This window comes from Carlito syrichta, unplaced genomic scaffold, assembly GCF_000164805.1.
Source record: "Carlito syrichta isolate Samal-C Ts95f unplaced genomic scaffold, Tarsius_syrichta-2.0.1 Scaffold270041, whole genome shotgun sequence".
Lineage (NCBI taxonomy): Eukaryota > Metazoa > Chordata > Mammalia > Primates > Tarsiidae > Carlito > Carlito syrichta.
Genome location: NW_007214137.1, coordinates 78,206 through 99,060, shown reverse-complemented (window position 1 = coordinate 99,060; position 20,855 = coordinate 78,206). Strand labels below are relative to the sequence as shown.

The following is a 20,855-nucleotide window of genomic DNA, read 5'->3' as shown; positions in this document are numbered from 1 at the left end:
ACAGCCTAAATTTGAACCCTGGCTCTTCCAGTTCCTAGATGCAGGAAACTGACGAGTTATTCACCATCTCTGAACCTTACTCACTTCCCATTCCAAAAATGGGAATAATCCTACTATCTCATAGGACTATTGAGAAGAAAAGATAGAATAACCCACGCAGCTCACAGCGCCTGGCACATAGTGAACAATAAATGCTCACTATTATCAATACTGTTATTATGGCATGCTCATTATCCTAGGCATCAGTTAACAAGGCTCAAGAAATATGCTTTTTCCCTCCATTCCTCGTACAGCTACACCTAATCGTGATGAGCTGCAGTATTGCTGAGTTGTAAGCAACTTAACCAGATCTGCTAACGTTTGTTAAGTGTGTTGACTCCGTAAAAGACTGTGAATGTGAAGTGCCATTTCCAATTTGAATAAATACAAAGAGGGATGAAAATCATTTGAGAATGGAGATATTGGCTTGGGAAGAGTTTAAAAGCCGTGCACGAGCTGTGATATTGTACATGTGTTTTCTCGGTGTTATGATTTCTGATTTTGTATTTGTAATGTGAGAACGGTTAATCTTCCTTGTTTATAAATTGAGCCTCATTGTAGTTGATCCTTCCCAGATTGTAAGAAGATCTGATCCTCAAAAAGAAAAAAGTCTTTGGGTCAATTATTGCCATGTTATTCTGACGAGTGCTATATGGTCTAAACTTGTTATAAACACAAGGAGGAAGAGGAAAAATGCAAAGAAAACGACTCCTGGTAAGGAGAAAAAGAGTTACTAAACTAAATGTGATCCAAGTGCCCACCAGGGTAATGTGTTGTACCTAATAAAGTGTGTCCTCAGGAGGGTGCTAGGAAAGAGAAAAATTGTCTCCCTTAGCAGATGTATTCATTCATATTAGAATGAATTAGAATATTGCATTCATATTCTCATTCTCACCTTCAGTTTATGCACATATTAGGACCTCTCATTTGAGCCGTCTTTATCTGGTGAGACAGTCACTCACTACACAATGAGAGAACATAAAGCAGCAACTGCAATTGGTGTCTGCAAATTTCATGCAATCCCACGCTGACTTATGACTTCTTTTTGTCCTAGTCTTCCCTAAATCCAGGCTCCAGTTTTGGCTTCCTGAGCCAACTATTGGATTTGGTCCTCTCTCTGCATTTTCACCTTAGCTTGCCCTGCCTGCTACCTCCACACTTTCTCCCTGATCAGCCTCACATACTTGCATCCTCCTCCTGTTTCTCCTGTCCTGCACAGTTAACCTGACCTCATTTTCCAGAAGTTCACATCTTTGACTTAGCCACGGAGAAGGTCTGCTTATCAATTGGTCCCTGGGCAGCTAGCTAATGCTTGCTTCAAAGGCTTACACTCCTGTCTGATTCCAGCCTCACAAAGACAGCCATGGAAGGCACCTTGGCTCTCATAACACATGATCTTTTAAAGACTTTCATACAAATATTATATGAAAATCCTATGATCACCTTTGAGTTGTCTATTATTCCAGTAACATTCATTCACAGAAGGGTATAATTTTTTTAAGCATAAGAGGAAAAGAACTTGATCAAGATACCAACAGATATATCTGCATTAACCACCATCCTGAGAGCTCAATTAAACCTTCTTAATTAACTCAGAGAATAATCACAATTGTTATTCTGATTCAGAGCAACATTTGCCACACTTCTATGGAGATATTTGTGATTTCAGGACCCTGCCACAGACCTACAGAACCAGAATCTCCAGGGAATTTATTGAGAACTAGCATTTCAGTTGTTTACCCATGAGGTGAGTTTAAAAACACTGATTTAAGAAATTATACAACCTGTCTCACACTATTCTCTCAAAGTATAGTTTCATCTCAGGAGCAGGTGTTCTTAGCAAGTAAAGGGAGAAGCCCAGATGGACAAGATCTTTCTGTTTAAAATTTTTACTTTTCATCAATTACACCAAAACTTTGTAGACCAAATCATATTTCCAAGACATAAAATTCACAGTGATGATTTTAGTGGCATAAAAAGTCTCACTTTTGTAGCTATAAATTGTAATGCATTTTAGAAAACAACTAACTCATTAAACTCATGATTTTATGGATATTATTAAGAAGAGTTTAGGTTTTAAAAAATAAAACAGTGTAAAAATTGATTTAAGGAAAATATCAAATAAATAATAGTATAAGAGGCTTAAGAATATGACAAAATTATTGCACCAAACTATCTCAAGTTTAGTAAGCACCATGTTAACTAAGTACAGGTTTTTCTTAAAAATAGAAGGAAGAGGAGTTGATTTACAAGGGTAAATATATAAGCTTAGATTTTTAAAAAATAATCTACTAGAAAAAGCACGGAACCTAGAGTTGGGAAAGCTGAGTTTGAATACTGGTTGCACCACCCATGATCTGTGTGAATTAAGGCTAGCCACTCAGCAGTGCTAAGGATTAGTGCCTTAACCCAAGTAATTCCTAAAAAACATATTTGATTCTGATTCCTACATTACCTTCCCTCCCTCCCTACCTCCCTCCTTCCTTCCTTCCTTCTCTCCCTCTTTCTCTCCTTTTTTTCTTTCTCCCTTCCATCCTTACCTCCCTCCTTCCTTTCCTCCTTCCTTATATCCTTCCCTCCCTCCTTCCTTGCCTAATTTTCTCCCCCTTTCTTTTCCTTTTGGAGAAGGCATTTCTAACCAAGAGGCAAAATTCCTTTCCACGTCCCCAGCTCCTGTTCCATTATCTATATTTTTGTTGTAAAGGTTAGTGCATTTCCCTCAAGTCAGTCCTCTACATTACTAGCAAAAATCCTTGGGGATCTTTGAGGAATGAGTTTTCTATAAGAATGTAAATTAATTTATTAACTAGAATGCTATAGATTGCCTTAGAGGGCCTCGGCATGGGAATGGCTGCAGAGTTGCAAAAAGATTATGATTTCATTCTGCCTACAAAATCCTCCCTAAAAGCTCTGGGGAGCCACTTGAGTCTTCTCTCCTTCTTAGATCCTAAAAAAATTCCTTCTCCAGGAACTGCATGGAGTCTTCTAGACCAACTGAAGAACAGAACAGTCTAGGGCAGGCAGCAGCCTGCTTGGCCCGGCACCCTCGCCGCTTCGGAAAAAGGTAAGCTGGGCGGTCACCAGATCAGGAACTTAATCTCAAACTAAAGAAAGCATTCCTTATTTTCAGGATCTCCCAGGTTAGATTTCCCAGTATCTTTTCTGACCCATCTGTGAGGCGACCTGAGGTCTTCAAGGCAACTTAGAATACACAACAGATAAAGCCCGTCTGCCTTTCCATCTACAGACCTCTTCCTGCCTGTATAGTGGAAGGAGACATTTGGACACAAGCATGGGCCAGCCTGGTAGATGTGTCTGCTTTTCAGTCAGATCAGAAGAAGGTGCTGCTACAGCAGAAGCCTCAGAGCCTCACAGGTGGACCTTCTCAGCTGCTGCCTCACACAATGTCCCAGCTCGGCTGCGTCTGGGCCATGCAAATAGGGCTGTGTGAACCCAGGAGGGCAACTGTGAATGGCGCCGCATCTGAGATGAATTTATCACCGGCTGCTGGTTGGGAGGGGAGAGAGCAAGGGGAAGGGGCTGTGAGTGTTTAATGCACCCTGCCACAACCCAACAGTTTGCCCTAAAGAGCCTTTTTACCGATATAAAAGGACAGGGTCAAAAGTAAGTTGACCCCTGACAGAATGTACAATTATTAGAAGGAGGCTGTGTACGAGCAGCTGCTGGAACCCCACTGGCTCCGCACTGGGCTTCCAAGAGTCAGAATATGAATAATCAACTCAAGATTGTTTTCTCCACCCCTCTCCACCCTCACCACCTCCCCCCAACCTTCTCCCCCCTGTTTTGGGCAAGCCCTGTTCTCTTTCTACAGGAAGAAGCATAGCCCTCCCTAGCAGCTGCAATAATTGTGTTCCTATTGTGAAGAAGACCTCCTCCTGGCCACCCCCGACAAGTGGCTATTGTGAGCCAGAGAGTCAGTGATTACACGCTCCCCCTGACGCTTTGAGGGACCCAGCTGCCTAAGTGCTGACACACGAGCTTGGGGAAGGCCAGGGAGGGGTCTGGTGGAGGTGAAGGCAAGAGGTGGGGGAAACCCACGGCTGTGAGATGGGACTCTGACATACCAGACCTTTTGCATAAGTCAAGCCCAGAACAAATGAGGCTTTATCAGGTCCCAATGACAAGGGTCTCATCTCCCTTTGAAGTGGAGCTGAGCATGGGGCCCAGCAGCTTTTCCTCCTTTGGACCAAGCAAACATCCTTCTTTTGATACGCTACATGCTCATTATCTCTGCCCCATTTAATGATTTTTGATTGAAGGGTGGCGGCTGGGATGCTGAGAGGATCGTTAGGCTCCATCCAGCCAGGCCCGAAAGAAAGGCTTTCCTTGTGCCTGGGCCTAAATTTGGAATTTCTTAACAGTGTGCACTTGTTCTTAGAGGCAGATAAGGGCTGAGCGTGAAATTCTTAATTAAGCAATAAATAGAGAGTGGGGTGTCAGCAGATGTAGCCAGTAGCCATGGCAACAGGGATCACATGGGCAAGAGAGCTGAGACTCGATGTAGGCCTCAGGCCTGGGCCTGACTGACAGCTGAAGAATCCTACAAAGCTTGTAAACCAGATTAATTAGCTGACTAATTATTTCATAGCGTTAATGTAACTAAAAAATAAAAATAGTTCACCATGAACTGAAACATCCCTGGAAAAAACAGCAGGGACAGAGGCAGTGGAAAACTAGCTCCGTAAGGCAGAGACACGAGCAGTCAGTGAATCAAATCCTGTGAATGGAAAAATGGGCTTGCTGGATTTTTCTCCAAACTTTGCAAACATAAAAGAACACTTGTTCTACAGTCATACCCATTCCCAAGCGTGGCCTAGAAGTTCCAGTTGGAACACACAATAATAGTTCATCATGTTCACAACAGTTTATCACTCCAAATATTGTTCCTACTAAGTCCTAACACAGAGTATCTCACACAAGTGCTTTATTTAGTGTCTGTTTTGTAAGTAGCTCCTTGGGCAAAATTCTTAGTGGCTTTAGAAAGGCAGCCTGAACCAATCTCCTTAAAAGATATTTTTAAATGAGCAAGGTTATCTTATTCTGTGGTTAACAATTGCTTAAGTGGTATTAGATTCCAATCATGGGAACGATATATTGTATATGTCCTATTATTGTCGATCTCAGTTATCTCACAGCATTTGAAAAAAGAAAATAGAAGATCCTTTCAGAAAGGTTCTGATGTGTACACTGAGTTGAGGACACATGATATTATTAATCTTCTGGGAAGAAAGAAAAGTTCTAGAGAAACAGTCTATTGAGAAAAATTTTAGTAAAGTAACATGGCATACTACTCTCACTTTACTATGTTTGGGTGTTTTGTGCCACAGTTCCAAGAGACAAGTAAATATTCTTAACTTCGTTGTATAAATGAAGCCATTGAGGCATAGAGCAATTATAGTGCCATGCCCCAGGTAAAATAGCCAGCCAGCCACTGATTAAAACCCTGAGCCCAAGCTCTGGCCACGAGCTTTCCAAAAGACGTTGCACTCCATAAAGACGTTTGCAGAACAAAGACAAAACTTGCCTTGATGGAGAAGAAAAAAATGCAAGCGTCAACACCTATTATATGTGCAGGATTTTTTTCTTTGTCACTGGGGATCAATGAGAAGTATTCTCCCACAACCCTGCCCAGCACCCTGTATCCTGTTTGGTCAGTGACCTGTGATTATTTAGTGGGTAGCACACTCTAGTGGAGAGAGCCACAGCCAGGAGCTAGAATGCCTGGGTTCTGTTTTTGTTTTGTTTTGTTTTGTTGTTCTTTTTCTTCCATTCTCAGTAGGATCTAAGATTAGTCAGGTAAGTTACATCACACATGAAGCAGCCAAATGGAGGAAATAAAGATAATTGTGATTTTTTTAAAAGACTTCCTGTCCTAGGGGATGTGGTAGAGGTTGAGGACAAATAATACAAAAGATGGTCCACTTAGAAGTGGTCAACCAGTAAAGGAAATGCAGCCAACTGTCAGTGAAGCAGCACGGAGCAAAATGCCAGCCAAGAAAAGGAGCTGCACCCCCTGGAAAATCTGACACGAAACTCTGAGGTTCTGAAAGATGTCAAGCAGTTTCGCTGAGAAAAAATAAAAATAAAATAAAGTTTCTGTATACCACAACTCTTCCCATGTGTTTTTTTTCATTCCAGGAATGTGCCCACATAGACATGAGGTATTGACCTAGGTCTTCTTCTTAGATTAAATGTATTTTATGTAAACTATCCCAGTCATGATCCTATAAAGTCAAGTTGTCTTAAAAACAATTAAGTGAAAGGAGCAATCTAATTAACATGAAAAATACACGGCACAAAGCTGGATCTCTATTTCTTGAGGTCTTGTTGGGGTACCAGCTGCAGCAACCACCTATTTGACATTTATGACATTGGGGAAAGCAGTCAGGCCTATGGAAAACACATTAGCCTAATCTCTACCTCCCTATAGCTCTCGTCAGCTTTTCACAGAGGATATCCAAAATGATAATCAACCACACAATCCTGTGTAGCCACATGGCACACCACCACGGAAGAACAGTACAAGCCTCAGCCTCAGCGTCTCCTGAGTCCCCACACCCGCACTGTGCCAGCCCAGAACTGAAGACAGAAGTGGCTCCAGCCACATATCTACCCCATACATGCAGAGGATGAAGGAGGCCCCAATGACCATAAAAATGCCTACTACTTGAAATCTTCTTCAAGGCGCAAGGGTCTCCATATTTATTAAACACTCAGCAAACCCTCTGTGGTCTCCTGTTTTCCGCCCCCCCCCCAACTCATATTCAAAGGTGGAGATACTAGGATATTCTGATACAATGAGTTTTAAACAATAAAGGCTATCCACCTATTAAAATGTTGAGACGTTCATCGATCCCATATATATGCACATATAGACATACAGATAGATGTACACCTACATATAAGTACTTATGCTCACACGTAGCTACTTACACAGATATGCATTTATACTATATGTGTATATATATTATAATAGTATAACTTGCTTTTAACTCAATTAATAATGCTATGAAAGGAGAAGAAAATCTATAGCTGCATGACTCGCTTTCTTGTGTGTGTGCTGTAAATATTTTTTAGCATGTTTGGCCGACGTGAATATTCAAATTAGCTCACAATTCACGAACAAAATCTGACCAATGGACAAGAGAAGCTCTTAAGAATCATGCTAACCAATAGGAAGAAAGCAACTCAAATTAAAGATTTGCTCCAGAATACATATCAAGTGTATAGCCATAAAGTTCTTGTCAGCTATTTGCCCTTACTATGACTGCTCGGCTCTAGTGGTCAAACAAACTCAGGGATCTCTGTTCATCCCAAGTTTTGATAGTTTTAGGTTACATTTATGAATGGATCAAATAAGGAATGAAATTTGAATGGTGCTGCTCAGTGAAAATAAAATATACAGCAATCCATTTGGCAAAAACTCTAAAAATACCAGAGAAGAACTAGACTCCCTTCTCTGGTGCTATTACAATTGAATAGTTCCAGGTGCCATTGTAGATTAGACTCAATTGACATATGGTTAGGCACAAATGAGAGAGACAAGGGACATGGAACCATTGCCCATCCCTCTAAATCTTTAGGGTCATCTGGCTTGTGGCAGGGGCTGGAACTTGCTAAGTTGATAAAGACCTCTGGATTGACCAGAAACTTTTTAAAAAATATTTATCTATTTATTTTGAGTCAGAGTCTCACTCTGTCACCCAGGCTAGAGTGCAGTGGCACGCTCACGGCCAATGCAGCCTCGACCAGCTGGGCTCAGGCGATTCTTCCGCCTCAGTCTTCCAAGTAGCTGGAACTACAGGCATGCACCACCATGCCTGGTTAATTTTTTGATTAACTGTAGAGACAAGGTCTCGCCAAGTTGCCCAGGTTGGTCTTGAACCTCTAGGCACAGGCAATCCTCTCACCCCTGCCTCCCAAAGTGCTGGGATTATAGGCGTGAGCTATTAGATCCAGTGACTAGAATCTTTTAAGAGCAATTTATAACCCAGCTGTCACTTTAGAGTCCCATTTTGCCAGATTTTCTTTCTTACACACCACTGTCAGAAGTGGTCTTACCGTGGTCATAATCAGCCATTCCTCTTTACACATGCAATTGTTTCTTTACAAACACAACACTACCCTAAAGTGAATTAAATAACCACCAGTGTTTAGTAAGCATTTGCTGCGGGCTAGGCGTTTTACATGTGATCCTTTATTTAATTTCCTTACCTTTGAGGTAGGCACTGTGGCTATCCTGCCCTACAGAGGGCGAGACTGAGTCTTAGAGAGAAAGAGCACCCGTTCTGTGCGTGCCAGCTAGTGTGTGTCAGGGCTGAGATTTAAACCTAGGCAGTCTGATCAGGGAGCACACTCACAGAACCATGACATACAGCTGTCCCCCTCTGTGCCTCTGCACTTCACAGCACAATGTCTGGAACTCAAGAGTCAATAGTGGTCTCAACTATGTGCCCTCAAAACGTTCACCTAGTTGGAGACTTACCCAGATAGGTGAGTTGCCTCAGCTGGCTGTTGAAGAACCAGTCACAGCCTTGGTTCTGACTGGGCGATGGAAGAGATGGAAGAGACAGACCCATTCGACTTCCGCATTGTAGGAGGATGTCAGGGTAAGACGGTAGGTCTGTGTGCACCAGCAGGAGGAAATTCTCGGGAGTAAAGTTGTCCAGTGTTGCCGAGTACTTGAATTGAAAGAAAAACACAATAGTGCTCATTTAGTAATGAAGTTGCACCCCCCCCAAAATGACAGAGTGTGCAGAATTAGGACAGTGCAGACACAGACTGTGAGAAATAGGTCTACTTAAACACACTCCATAAAGAATTCATAACTAGAAATGAACAAAGCTATACATTTCTTCCTGTTTAAAGATCTCAATGAACATAAAAGAACACCAAGGCCCAGAAAAGTGAATCGACTTGTCTCAGGTCAAACAGCTAGAAGAGATAGGGCCAAGTCTAGAGTTCCTTTCCAGTTTTTCCACAACTTGAAGAGGCAGGCAATGATAAGAGTGTTGTTCATTCATCACAGTCATAGCTGACACTATTGGAGCATTTACTACATGATCAGGCATATTCATCTGAGTCATTCAATCCTTGAAAGATCCCCTATGATAAATACTCTTGCTACCCCATTCTACAGTTGAGAAAACTGAGGCAGAGAGAGGTTCTGTAACTTGCCCACATCACAAAGCAGGAGAGAGTCGAGCCAGGGCATAAACCCAGGTGTCCACCTCCAGAGTCATATCCTACTGCCTTCCTTGAATGAAAATTCCCCAGAATGTTCTCCTGAGAACCTCAAGGAAAGGAAGGAGAGGCGTATATACTCTCTGAGAGCCTGGTGAGAAGATCAAAAGCGATTCTGTTCTGAACTCCTCCAACTGTGGTTGGTGCACCTAAGGCAGCTTCTATCTCCCTAAGATCTAGAAATGTGTGTGTTGAGATAGGAAGAACAAGGATGTTAAAAGGAAGAAAAGAAATTTGAGGAAATCCACTGGACTGCTTTTACTAAAATCTCGAAAATGCACTCACTTTCCTCATGACTCTATCTATCTTCACTCCCACTTACCATTTGACTCCCTTAACCCAAACCCAGCCTGGGGACTCACGTAGACCTTTATTTGCAAGTTAATTTTTGACCACAAGATGGCAGTATGCAATGGACAAATGCCTTATGAAGACATTTTCTCTGGCTACAAACACTTTTCTCTGGGGTAAATTAGTTTTTAACCCGTAATTTTTTTTTTTTTTTAATGTAGTTCTGTAGTGTGCCTAGAGGTTGTTTTTGTTGTTTTAATAAATTTAAAATCTCAAGGAGAACCATTCTGCATTCAAGTTTTTAAAAGCAATCAAATCTCACATTCAGGTTATATTCTTCTGACAACAATACTACTGCAATTTTTGTTATTAGTATCAGAATATGCCAAGACTTGCCACCCATTATTTCACACAAGAAAAGATAAGAACCCCTAGGGATGGGACATACTGATAAATGGATTCCCATGGTTACCTGCATGGATCTGTTGATACCAGGGTTCTCAAATCGCAACGAGTAGGTCTCTTGGTCCAAGAGCACAGCCATCCAGCCATGAGGGTTAGACAATGTATCACGTACATAATTGACAGTGATTGTCTTATTTCTGCTGTCAGTGATGGTTAAGTCATAAGAAACATCAGGAGCATTAGCTCTAGAGTGATTTAAAAGAAAAAAATATGTAGATTTCAAGGTTATTTGCCCATTCTGGATGTGATACGTTTCTTTTCAATCTATTGCAACCACCTTTCTATTCTCTCCATATATATCCTAGGCCCTCTGTCTTTGTGTCTATGGAGGATTTAGGAGTCACTGCGAGGGTCAAAACAACCCAGTGATAAGTTGCCCATTGGATGGTTTACACATTACACTGGCCTGATGAACTGGAAGTAGTAACCCTCAGATCTTAGGGCACTAATAAATGTCATGTTGATGCATTCAGGACTATCTACTATTATTTTTTTGTAATGCCTATGGCTAGAATTTTTCTGTAGGACAGATTTATCAGCAGCAGAAAACACATTATTATTGGCAATTAGATATTCCCATGGAGAGCAACAACAGAGACCTGGGACCTGACATTCCTGGTCTCTCAGATACCTACTCCAACGGCCCAACATGAATGACTTCAGCAGCCTTCTCTAGCATGAAGAGATGACCTGCTCCTCTTCTATGGGTTTGCATAATGCCCAGTAATGCTCACTGCTATTATAGTACTTCTGTGTTCTTGGGTTTGCTTTTTGAAAACCATTGATTATAAGATCCTTGAGTTAGAGATATCTTCTCCTTCTTCTTGGTATTCTTTGCTCTGTCACAGGGGCTCACACACAATGGCACCCAAATCATATTTGTTAATGAATAAAGAATATACAGATGAGATCTTCCAAAAGCAGCCAGTGCCATTTTCCTAATTTATATAAATGGTTTCTAGAAGAAATGCATTTTACCAAATGAGGAAACTGAGGCAGAGTATGGCAAAAGTAATATGGGATTACCCCCAAAATAGAACTAGAAATCTCTGAACCAAGATTTCTCAAATTATTCTCTACAGCCCATCTCAGAAAGTGATTTTTAAGACTTCATTAGAGCATAAATAGGTTTAGCCAATGCTAAAACCCTTTCAAAAGAGTCAAAGTAGACCTTTAAAAAAAAAAAGTCAAAAATAAAATCAATACACATTATGACTGTCCTTCTTCCTTTGGTTTAGTTTTCATGAGAATCTTTAACTGTAGCATTTTGCTGCAGGCAGATAATTAAATTCTCAAAGTAGAGGGAAATGAGACAAAAGAGGATGTTGGGTTTCACAGTGAGCTTGGGGCATGAGTATATCTAAAGCCAATTTATAAGCCAGTGGCATATTATGAAAAGGAAAACATCTCTTTAGCGTTGCATATTTGGGCACTGGAGTCAAATGGGTATAAATTGGAAATCTAAATCAGCACTCAGTAGGAGTGTGAACTTGGGCAAAGTACAACCCTGTCTAAGATTTAGACGTCTTTCTTTTTTAAAATAAAGTCAAAAATAGCATTATGTCATATAGCTGCTGTGAAACTTAAAGAGTTAATCTATATAAAACACTCAGTAGCCATTACCAAGGCCAATAACATCTATTTACATCTTATTTTAGAAAAATATCAGATGTGCCAAATCTACTATCTGTACCCTCTGAACTACTTATTTTAATGTCTAGAGGTTTAAGCAGGATATTTGGTCATTTGAAAACATGCCCCACGTCTTTTTTTTTAATTTATTTTTTAATTTTAAAGGTGTGGGTACAAGTCAGGATTAGGCATACCAGTGCTCATAATACAGGTAAAGTTTGGTCCTTGCTTTGGTCTCCACTTTGCCTGGTTTGAGATCAGGTACACTTTTTGATGTTGTGTCCTCCCCGTTACCCTCATCCCGGTAGTAAAGCATAATGGTAATTGTTCAGGGTCCACTTATGAGTGAGAACATGTGGTACTCTGTTCTTTGGTTCTGTAATAGATCACTGAGTATGATAAACTCTAAACCCATCCAAGGTGCTGAGAAGTCCATATATTTACCCTTCTTTATGACTGCAAAATATTCCATTGTGCATATGTTCCACTTTTTTTTTTTTTTTTTTTTTATCCAGTCCGGTTTCGATGGGAAGCACGGTTGGGTCAATGTTTTTCTATTGTGACCAGTATTGCAACAAACATGCAGATGCAGGTATCTTTTTTGTAGAATGATTTGAGTTCCTCTGGTTATATGCTCAATGGGGGGTTGCTGGGTCATATGGAAGGTCAAATTTCTAGTTCTTTCAGAAATCATCACACTGTTTTCCAAAGAGTTTGCAATAGCTTACATTCCCACCAGCAGTGTAGAAGCGTTCCTTTTCCTCCACATCCTCACCAGCATCTGTTGTTTGTTTTATTAATGATGGCCATTCTTACTGGGGTTAGGTGGTATCTCACTGTGGTTTTGATTTGCATTTCTCTGATGATTAGTGAGGCTGAGCACTTTTTCATGTGTCTGTTAGCTGCCCATATATCTTCTTTTGAGAAGTGTCTACTAATGTCTTTTGCCAACTTTTTAATGGGGCTGTATGTTTTTTTCCTTTTAGAATGTTTGAGTTGTAGATGCTGGATGTTAGCCTTTGTCAGACATACAGTTGGCAAATATTTTTGCCCAGTCTCTGGACTTTCTACCCATCCTCTTGATGGTTTCTTTGGCTTTGCAGAATATTGTCAGTTTGATGATGTCCCACTTATCTATCGTATCTTTTATGGCATGGGCACTTGGGGTTTTGATCAGGAATTGGTTGCCAGTTCCAATTTCCATAAGGGTGTCTCCTGCATTTTTTAAGGTTTTTATAGTGTGAGGTTTCACATTTAGGTCTTTGATCCATTTAGAGTTGACTTTTATGTATGTTGCTAGGTAGGGATCCTATTTCAATCTTCTGCATGTAGTCAGTCAGTTTTCCCAGCAAAATTAAATAGGTTCTCGTCTCCCCAGGGGTTGTTGCCAAAGATGAGTTGGTTTAGAAATTTAAGTTTTGCTTCTGAAATCTCTATCCAGTTCCATTGGTCTATATGCCTGTTCTTGTACCAGTAACAGGCTGCTTTTATTATTGTGGTCTTATAGTAATGTTTGAAGTCTGGATGTGTGATGCCTCCTGCTTTGGATTGTTTTGGCTATTCATGGTCATCTATGTTTCCATATGAATTTCTGTATTGTCATTTCCAGGTCTGAGAAGAATGATTTTGTAATTTAATGGGTGTTGCATTAAATTGTAATTTAATTGTAGATTCCCTTTGGTAGAATGGACATCTTAACAATGTTGATTCTTCCTATCCATGAGCATGAAATATTTTTCCATTTGTTTGTGCTTCACGGATTTCTCTGAGAAGTGTTTTGTAGTTTTCATTGTAAAGGTCTTTCACTTCTCTGGTTAGGAAGATGCTGAGGTATTTTATTTTGTGTGTGTGTGGTTATTGTGAATGGAATAGTGCTTTTTATTTGGTTCTCTCCCTGCTTGTTGTTGGTGTATGAGAATGCAACTGTCTTTTACACATTTATTTTGTATCCCAAGACTTTGCCAAAGTCCTTTATCAGTGCAAGGAGGTTTTTGACAGATTCATTTGGATTTTTGAGGTATAAGATCATATTGTCAGCAAAGAGGGATAACTTTTCTTCTTTTCCTTTTGATTCCCCTGATTTCCATCTCTTGCCTAATTGCTTTAGCTAGAATTTCCAACACAATGTTGAATATATGGGGTGAGAGTGGACAGCCTTGTCTTGTTCCAGTTTTCAGGGAAAGTGTTTCCAGTTTCTGTCTGTTCAGCAATATGCTGACTGTGGGTTTATCATAGATGGTGCTTATTATTATTTTGAGGTGTGTTCCTAGGTGTTCAAGGGCTTTTATCATGAAGGGATGCTGAAAAAACAAAACAGGAGGTATCACACTCCTAGACTTTAAACTCTATTATAAAGCTACAATGATCAAGACAGCCTGGTATTGGTACATGAACAGGCATACAGACCAATGGGACAGAATAGAGATTCCAGAAGCAAAACCTCAATTTCTCAACCAACTCATCTTCAACAAAGGCTCCAACACCAAAGACTGGGGAGAGGAGAACCTATTTAATAAATGATGCTGGGAAAACTGACTGACCACAGGCAGAAGATTAAAACAAGATCCTTACCTATCATCATACACAAAAATCAACTCTAAATGGATCAAAGACCTAAATGTAAAACCTCAAACCATAAGAACCTTAGAAAATGCAGGAGACACCCTTATGGAAATTGGAACTGGCAGCCAATTCCTGATCAAAACTCCAGGTGCCCATGCCATAAGAGATAAGATAGACAAGTAGGACCTCATCAAACTGACAATATTCTGCAAACTCAAAGAAACCATCAAGAGAGCAGGGAGAGAGCCCACAGACTGGGCAAAAATATTTGCCAACTGTATGTCTGACAAAGGCCTAACATCTAGGATCTATAAGGAACTTAAATGTGTCAAAAAGAAAAAAACAAACAGCCCCATTACAAAGTGGGCAAAAAATATGAATAGACACTTCTGAAAAGAAAACATATGAGCAGCCAACAGATACATGATAAATGCTCAACCTCACTAGTCATCAAAGAAATGCAAATTAAAACTACTCTGAAATACCACCTAACTCCAGTCAGGGATGGCTATCATCAATAACTAAAAAAACAACAGATGCTGGAGAGGATTCAACTTCTACACTGTTGGTGGGAGTGTAAAATAGTACAGCCTCTGTGGAAAACAGTGCGGCGATTCCTAAAAGATCTAAAAATCGACCTTCCATATGACCCCACAATCCCCCTACTGGGAATATACCAAGAAGAACTCAAATCACTCTATAAAAAAGATACCTGTACACATATGTTTATCACAGTATTGTTTACAATAGCAAGAACATAGAACCAACCATGGCACCCATCAAAAGAGGACTGAATTTTAAAAACGGGGTACATATACACAGTGGAATATTACGTTGTCACAAAAAAGAACAAAATCATGAACTTCACAGCAACCTGGATGGACTTAGGGTCTATAATACTGAGTGATCTTTCACAGAAACAAAAAACTGAGTATTACATGTTCTCACTCGTAAGCAGATCTTGAACAATTAACGTAATACTGTAAGAAAAGGATTAGCAGTAGCAGGAAACTGCCGGGGGCGGGGGGAGCAGGATTGGCAGTAGTTGGGAGTCCGCCTGGGGAGGAGAGGACACACCTCATCAACAAGGGTACCTAATAATTAACGTTTGTATACCTAACCCTGAATTGTACCCCATGTCTTTAAAATAAAAAAATTAAAAGTTAAAAAAAAGAAGGGATGCTGGATTTTATCAAAAGCTTTTTCTGCACTTAATGATATAATCATGTGGTTCTTAGTTTTACAACTGTTGATGTATTTAATTACACGCATGGTCTTGCGGATGTTGAGCCAGCCCTGCATCCTGGGGATGAAGCCTATTTGGTCACGGTGGACGATTTTTTTAGATGTGTTGTTGGATCCGATTTCCTAGAATCTTGTTGAGAATGTTTGTGTCTATTTTCATTAGGGATATTGGCCTGCAGTTCTCTTTTTTTGTTGGATCTTTATCAGGTTTGGGTGTCAGTGTGATGTTAGTTTCATAAAATGATTTGGGGAGAATTCCATCTTTCTCAAACTCTAAACCTTTCATGGCACAGATTGTTGACCCTGACAATGTAGTACTTAAATAAGGGGCAGGGATGTAATATCATGGTTTGAATTCCTGCATCAGACTGAAATTAGAACAGACGACCATCATGCCAATTCTGCTTCTAAAAATACGAGATATATATTTCTTGCAAGATTAAATGTGGTTTTTTTTTCATTTGTTAATTAATGACATGAAAGAGGTGAAAAATGTTCAAGGTTCAGCAACATATTGAGACTTTGTCTCTATAAAAAAAATTTTTTTTAATTAGTTAGGCATGGGGCACCCAGTCTAAGCTACTCAGGATGCTGAGGTGGAAGGATCACCTGAGCTCAGGAAGTTGAGGCTGCAGTGAGTCATAATCTTGCCATTAAATCCAGCCTGGGCAACAGAGTAAGACACTGATTCAAAAGGAAGGAAGGAAGGGAGGAAGGAAGGGAAGAAGGGAAAAAGCTTGAGGCATTTGGGAATAAAAGAATGACTCTTTTACAGATTTCCCTATGTATTAATCAAGACTTTATAAATCTTGGAGGAGGGGGAAATGTCTTCCTCTCTTTGTGTTTGAGATACTTAAGCTTATTTAGTTTTGCACCCCTCACCCCACCCCAACAAGATTTAAATTGAAACTAATAGGCAATCCTCAACTCAGATTCTTAGACTCAGAATTGACATGATGGTGATCTGTTCTAATTTCAGGAATTCTCACCATGATATTTCATCCAGCCCTTTAAGTTATAAGGTGTACACATCCTCCAATAGAAGACTATTCCATTGATGGAGCTTGTTTTTAAATTGTGATCTTTAGAAAAGCTTGAGAATATTACATTCCCTTCCTTACATTTTTTAGCCATTTGCCCTCAGTCATCATGGTTCTCTCTTCCTGTCTTCCCCTGACTGAATCCGTGAGTCCCATAGTACCAGGAGATTGTCCAGCACAAATCAGTCAAACTATATGTAACAAATAAAAATAAGCTTCTGGGAAATAAGTGTAAAACAAATGTGATTAGAAGAGATAAACTGGAACTAAAAACATCAAAGTTCACTGCAGTAGGTACCATGATCAGTATATAAAATAGAATTCCCAGTTCAGAGGATAATTCTCAGTGTTTCAGGTCTGGAAGTGCATCTTTGCAGTTTTCACAGAGATATATGGGCACAGAAAAAAGAATCACAAGACCTAAGTATAAGAAAGACTAATTGATAAGTCTGAATTTTCAATTACTTATTTACAGTAAGAAATAAAACTGTTTCACACTGTAATAGTTCAATAAATATTTGTTGAATGCATAAACAAGTGTTAAATGCACCAGAACACTCCAACTGGCTCCTTAGTGACATTTCTTCCTAATACGACAGTCTACTCAGAAAACCACATGAATGCCAGAGATTTCTTATAACTTATACTTATTCATCAAAAGAGACATGCAGTCGATCCTAAGTTATCAGAGCTTCACACAGTCAACCTCATCTCAATAGGATATTTGTCAAGAGGATCAAAATACTTACACTTAGTGATCAGAAAACTCCTGAGCACATACAAGCAATATACACTAATAACGATCTCTGATTTAAGAAAATGCTAAGGTTTCCTTAAGAACTAATATTTCTTCTACCCTAGTCAAGTGCTTTCAATTACACCATTTTAAAAATTAGTTTTATTTTAACTATAAACCAAAAGAAGAACTTTATTTGTTCAAATGTATCCATCTGTTCACATTTAATTCCTCCTGCGTTAGTGCCTATACTTTGTCATTATAGTCTCAGCTATCCTGCATTCCACCTTGATAATTATAAAAATATTACCTCAATATGGGACAATACAACCAATTAGGTAGATATTTCTATAAATTTTCTTAATTCCAGCAATTTGGCCCCAAGAATCCCCTGGTCACATTGACTGGACTTAATTATTTCTTAAACTTCCATTAGCACCACACTTATGAATCAGTTTTTAGGGTGTTATTTCTCCTGATTCATTTTCTGTAGATTGCAATTTCATTTTGAAGGGATAATTTTTCAGACCATCCCCCTATTTTCTGAAGGCTCTTGTAAATATGGCACCCTCTTCAAATATTGCCAAACCACTAAACACTAGCATTAATTTAATTAGGCTCTATTTGTCTTTGGGACCACTGTACCTTCCTTTTGATGTTCTTTTGCTTCTAGACTGCATCCAATATTCTGATGCTAACCCCTTGGTCAACCAAAAACCCACCACAGCACTCTGTGATCCTAAGCTACCCTTTCTTTTCTACCCTTAATGCATTGCCCATTCTCTCAGAGCCTTGACCCCATCAAGCCCCCTCATCCATACCAACCAAGGTTTATTCAGGATGCAATTTCGCAGGCACTCATGTGCAGCACCAGCTTTCCATAGAGCAATACAAGTCAAGAAGGAGGTTATAAATATACCTTTATCACAGCTGGTAGTAGGAAGGGTCATATGGTTCCCTCTGAAAAGCAAATCAAAATGCTAAAGACCCATCTCCTAGTATGCCTTGTATTGGCCATCACCAGGAGCCAAAAATTCAGTCAAATCAGCTCCTATCCTTCCAGGCCAAATGCCAGAATTGAACAGTGGTGGGCTCTTCTGAAAAGTACCAAAAGAACTTCAAGAATCAAAGAACACCATGAAGAGAATTTACCAGCCATAATTACTACAATTTTCGCTTGCTCTAAATAGCCACCAATTTCCCTGTGCCCTAAATAGCCACCAATCTCCCTCTCTTTACTGTTAATGAAGCAAAGGAGCACAAAAGTATTTCTAATTTGGAGGAGCCAAGGGAGTCTGCATGGGCCATTAGCAGCAGAGAGCTTCATTACTAGGGGAAGAAGTCTCTGCCTGAACTTCTTGTGGCTTTATGTGCAAGAAACCAGGAGACAACCAGTCCATTTTAGATGTTAACCCTTCCGTCTGCATCAATAACAACTCCTCCCATCTACGATCTTAGAGATTTACATGTTGTTTTTCCTTTTCTATGAAGTGCCTTAATTTTTGTTCTCTCTCTCTCTCTGTCTCTCTCTCTCTCTCTCTTTCTCTCTCTCTCTCTCTCTCTCTCTCTCTCTCTCTCTCTCTCTCTCTCTCTCTCTCTCTCTCTCTCCAAATAATCAAACCTGTTTTTAATTCAGGGAAATGTTTCTTTAGAAATAGAGTATGATCACTTGGCAAAACTTCCCAGTCCTAGTACCAATTTACCATACTAGTTGCTTAAATTGTTAGGCAACTGAGTGTCCATATACAATACAGAACTGTCGAGTGTATACTGCCCATGATGGCTATGTTAGGTAATCAGCAATACCAATGAGAACAAATATGAGCTCCCTGGCTTTTGTTTACCACTACCTCACTTTTCCTGAGGGTCCATATCTCTATGTATTAAGATAAACACTGTGCTGAGCTCTAAATGCTCTCAATCCAGAACAATTGTGAAATAAACCCTTTATAATTACGTATCTCCTAAGCCAGACACACCATAATAGCTGGTCTCAAATTGTGCTGCAAGCATCTCTTAGGAATGTGTACCTGCTGCTCTCACTCTCATCTTTTACTGTACAAAGGGGACAAAATCGAAGCTGTGAGTACAGCCAAGAAGTTACTGTGGCACGGCTTTCCATAAGCATCCTTTAAAAATACACCAAGCTAATAACAGTCCTTGTCACAAAACACTGTCCTAGCTGCTGATCTGGCACTGTTGGTAATATTTCACATGTATCAGTAAGTTTTTCTATCTACAGTCTAACTGATTCAGAAAGACTTCAATATTTCTCTTTTAGAGTAAGATTTTAAAAACCTAAAAAGAGTAAAGAAATCATAACACTCAGTCTTCCCCCAAACTTTTGACAATTCTTAAATTCGTTCATAAAATAGAACTGGTAAATAAAGACGTGTCATATGATTCAATAATCCTTGTGTTTCTGGTGGGCTCACTCCCCCCCCCCGCCCCGCAGCTCCTCCAAGACTTTTTTTGAATGTATATTTCTGTCTTCTTTTCAGAGTAGGATAAAGCAATAATTTACCAGTCCAAGAATCAAGCTGGCACCTCCACTAAGGAAGCATCTTCAGCTTTTGCAACATATTTAACTGCTGTCATATTAGGGAAATATAAGGGGGACTCTCCAAAAATTTAGAATTTATTTATAAAAGTTTGTGATTTATTCTGACATGTTTAAACTTCAGTCACCTTCAAAGTACTCGCCGTTTGATGCAATACACCTATCAAGACACCTTTTCCACTGCTCAAAACAGTTTTTGAATTTGTCAATTTTGATGCCTTTTAATGCTTATGCCATTTTTTGTTTCACCTCTTCCACATAGGCAAAATGTTTCCCTTTGAGGACCTTTTTAATCCCAAGAAACAAACAAACAAACAAAAAGTCACTCAAGGTGAGATTGGGTGAATAGAGAAACCAGAGCATGGTGATCATGCTGTTTTCGGTTAAAAAAAAAAATGCCATACACTCAGTGTGGTGTAGGCTGGTGCGTTGTCAGCAGTTATGTTCTCATAGTGGAGGAACCAGTCACCTGTTTGCCACAACTCAGGATGTTTCTTCTGCAAATTTTGACACAAACTTCTCAAAACTTCCAGATAAAACTTTGGTTGACCATTTGCTCCAGAGGAGCAAATTCCAACTGTACTATAAGGGGCTCACTCTCCAAAAGATAATTCTGGTTTTTGGGGGGTCCTTCTTCACATTTCTTGCTCATTCTATCTTAATCCATGAAGAAAAGAAATTGCTATCCATTATTCTACTGAAGGTAATTCTTCATACACCATTGCATCTTTCTTGCTTGGAACTGCTGAGCCTAGTGGAATGGCTGTCTCAGAATATGAGCATACCCTCATTGGAGCTATGTACCCAGAAGGTAGACAATGACCTGTCTGGAATATTGAAAAACAATTTTATGCATCAGGTAGGAAACTAGACTAAGTCTGTCCTCCCGTTTTATATATATGCACCTGGTGCTGTGGTGGAGATGACTGAGATAGCTTCACAAGAACACATCATGAAAGCCTCTTTCCAACTCTCTATTTAGTGTTATCACATTGGTAGCTTGAAATAGGTCATGTGAGAG

At 39.8% G+C, this 20,855-nt stretch overlaps 1 protein-coding gene across 1 annotated transcript in view; it reads right to left on the bottom strand.

Moving 5' to 3' along the window:
* LOC110595111 (fibrocystin-like) overlaps positions 1 to 20,855 on the bottom strand; it is a gene marked incomplete at both ends in the record, with an annotated part of 106,712 nt that overhangs the window by 8,896 nt on the left and 76,961 nt on the right. The window contains 2 exons of the mRNA XM_021709642.1: positions 8,546 to 8,741; positions 10,067 to 10,244. Of these exons, the coding sequence (XP_021565317.1) occupies positions 8,546 to 8,741; positions 10,067 to 10,244 (374 nt within the window). The remainder of the gene's footprint in view (positions 1 to 8,545; positions 8,742 to 10,066; positions 10,245 to 20,855) is intronic.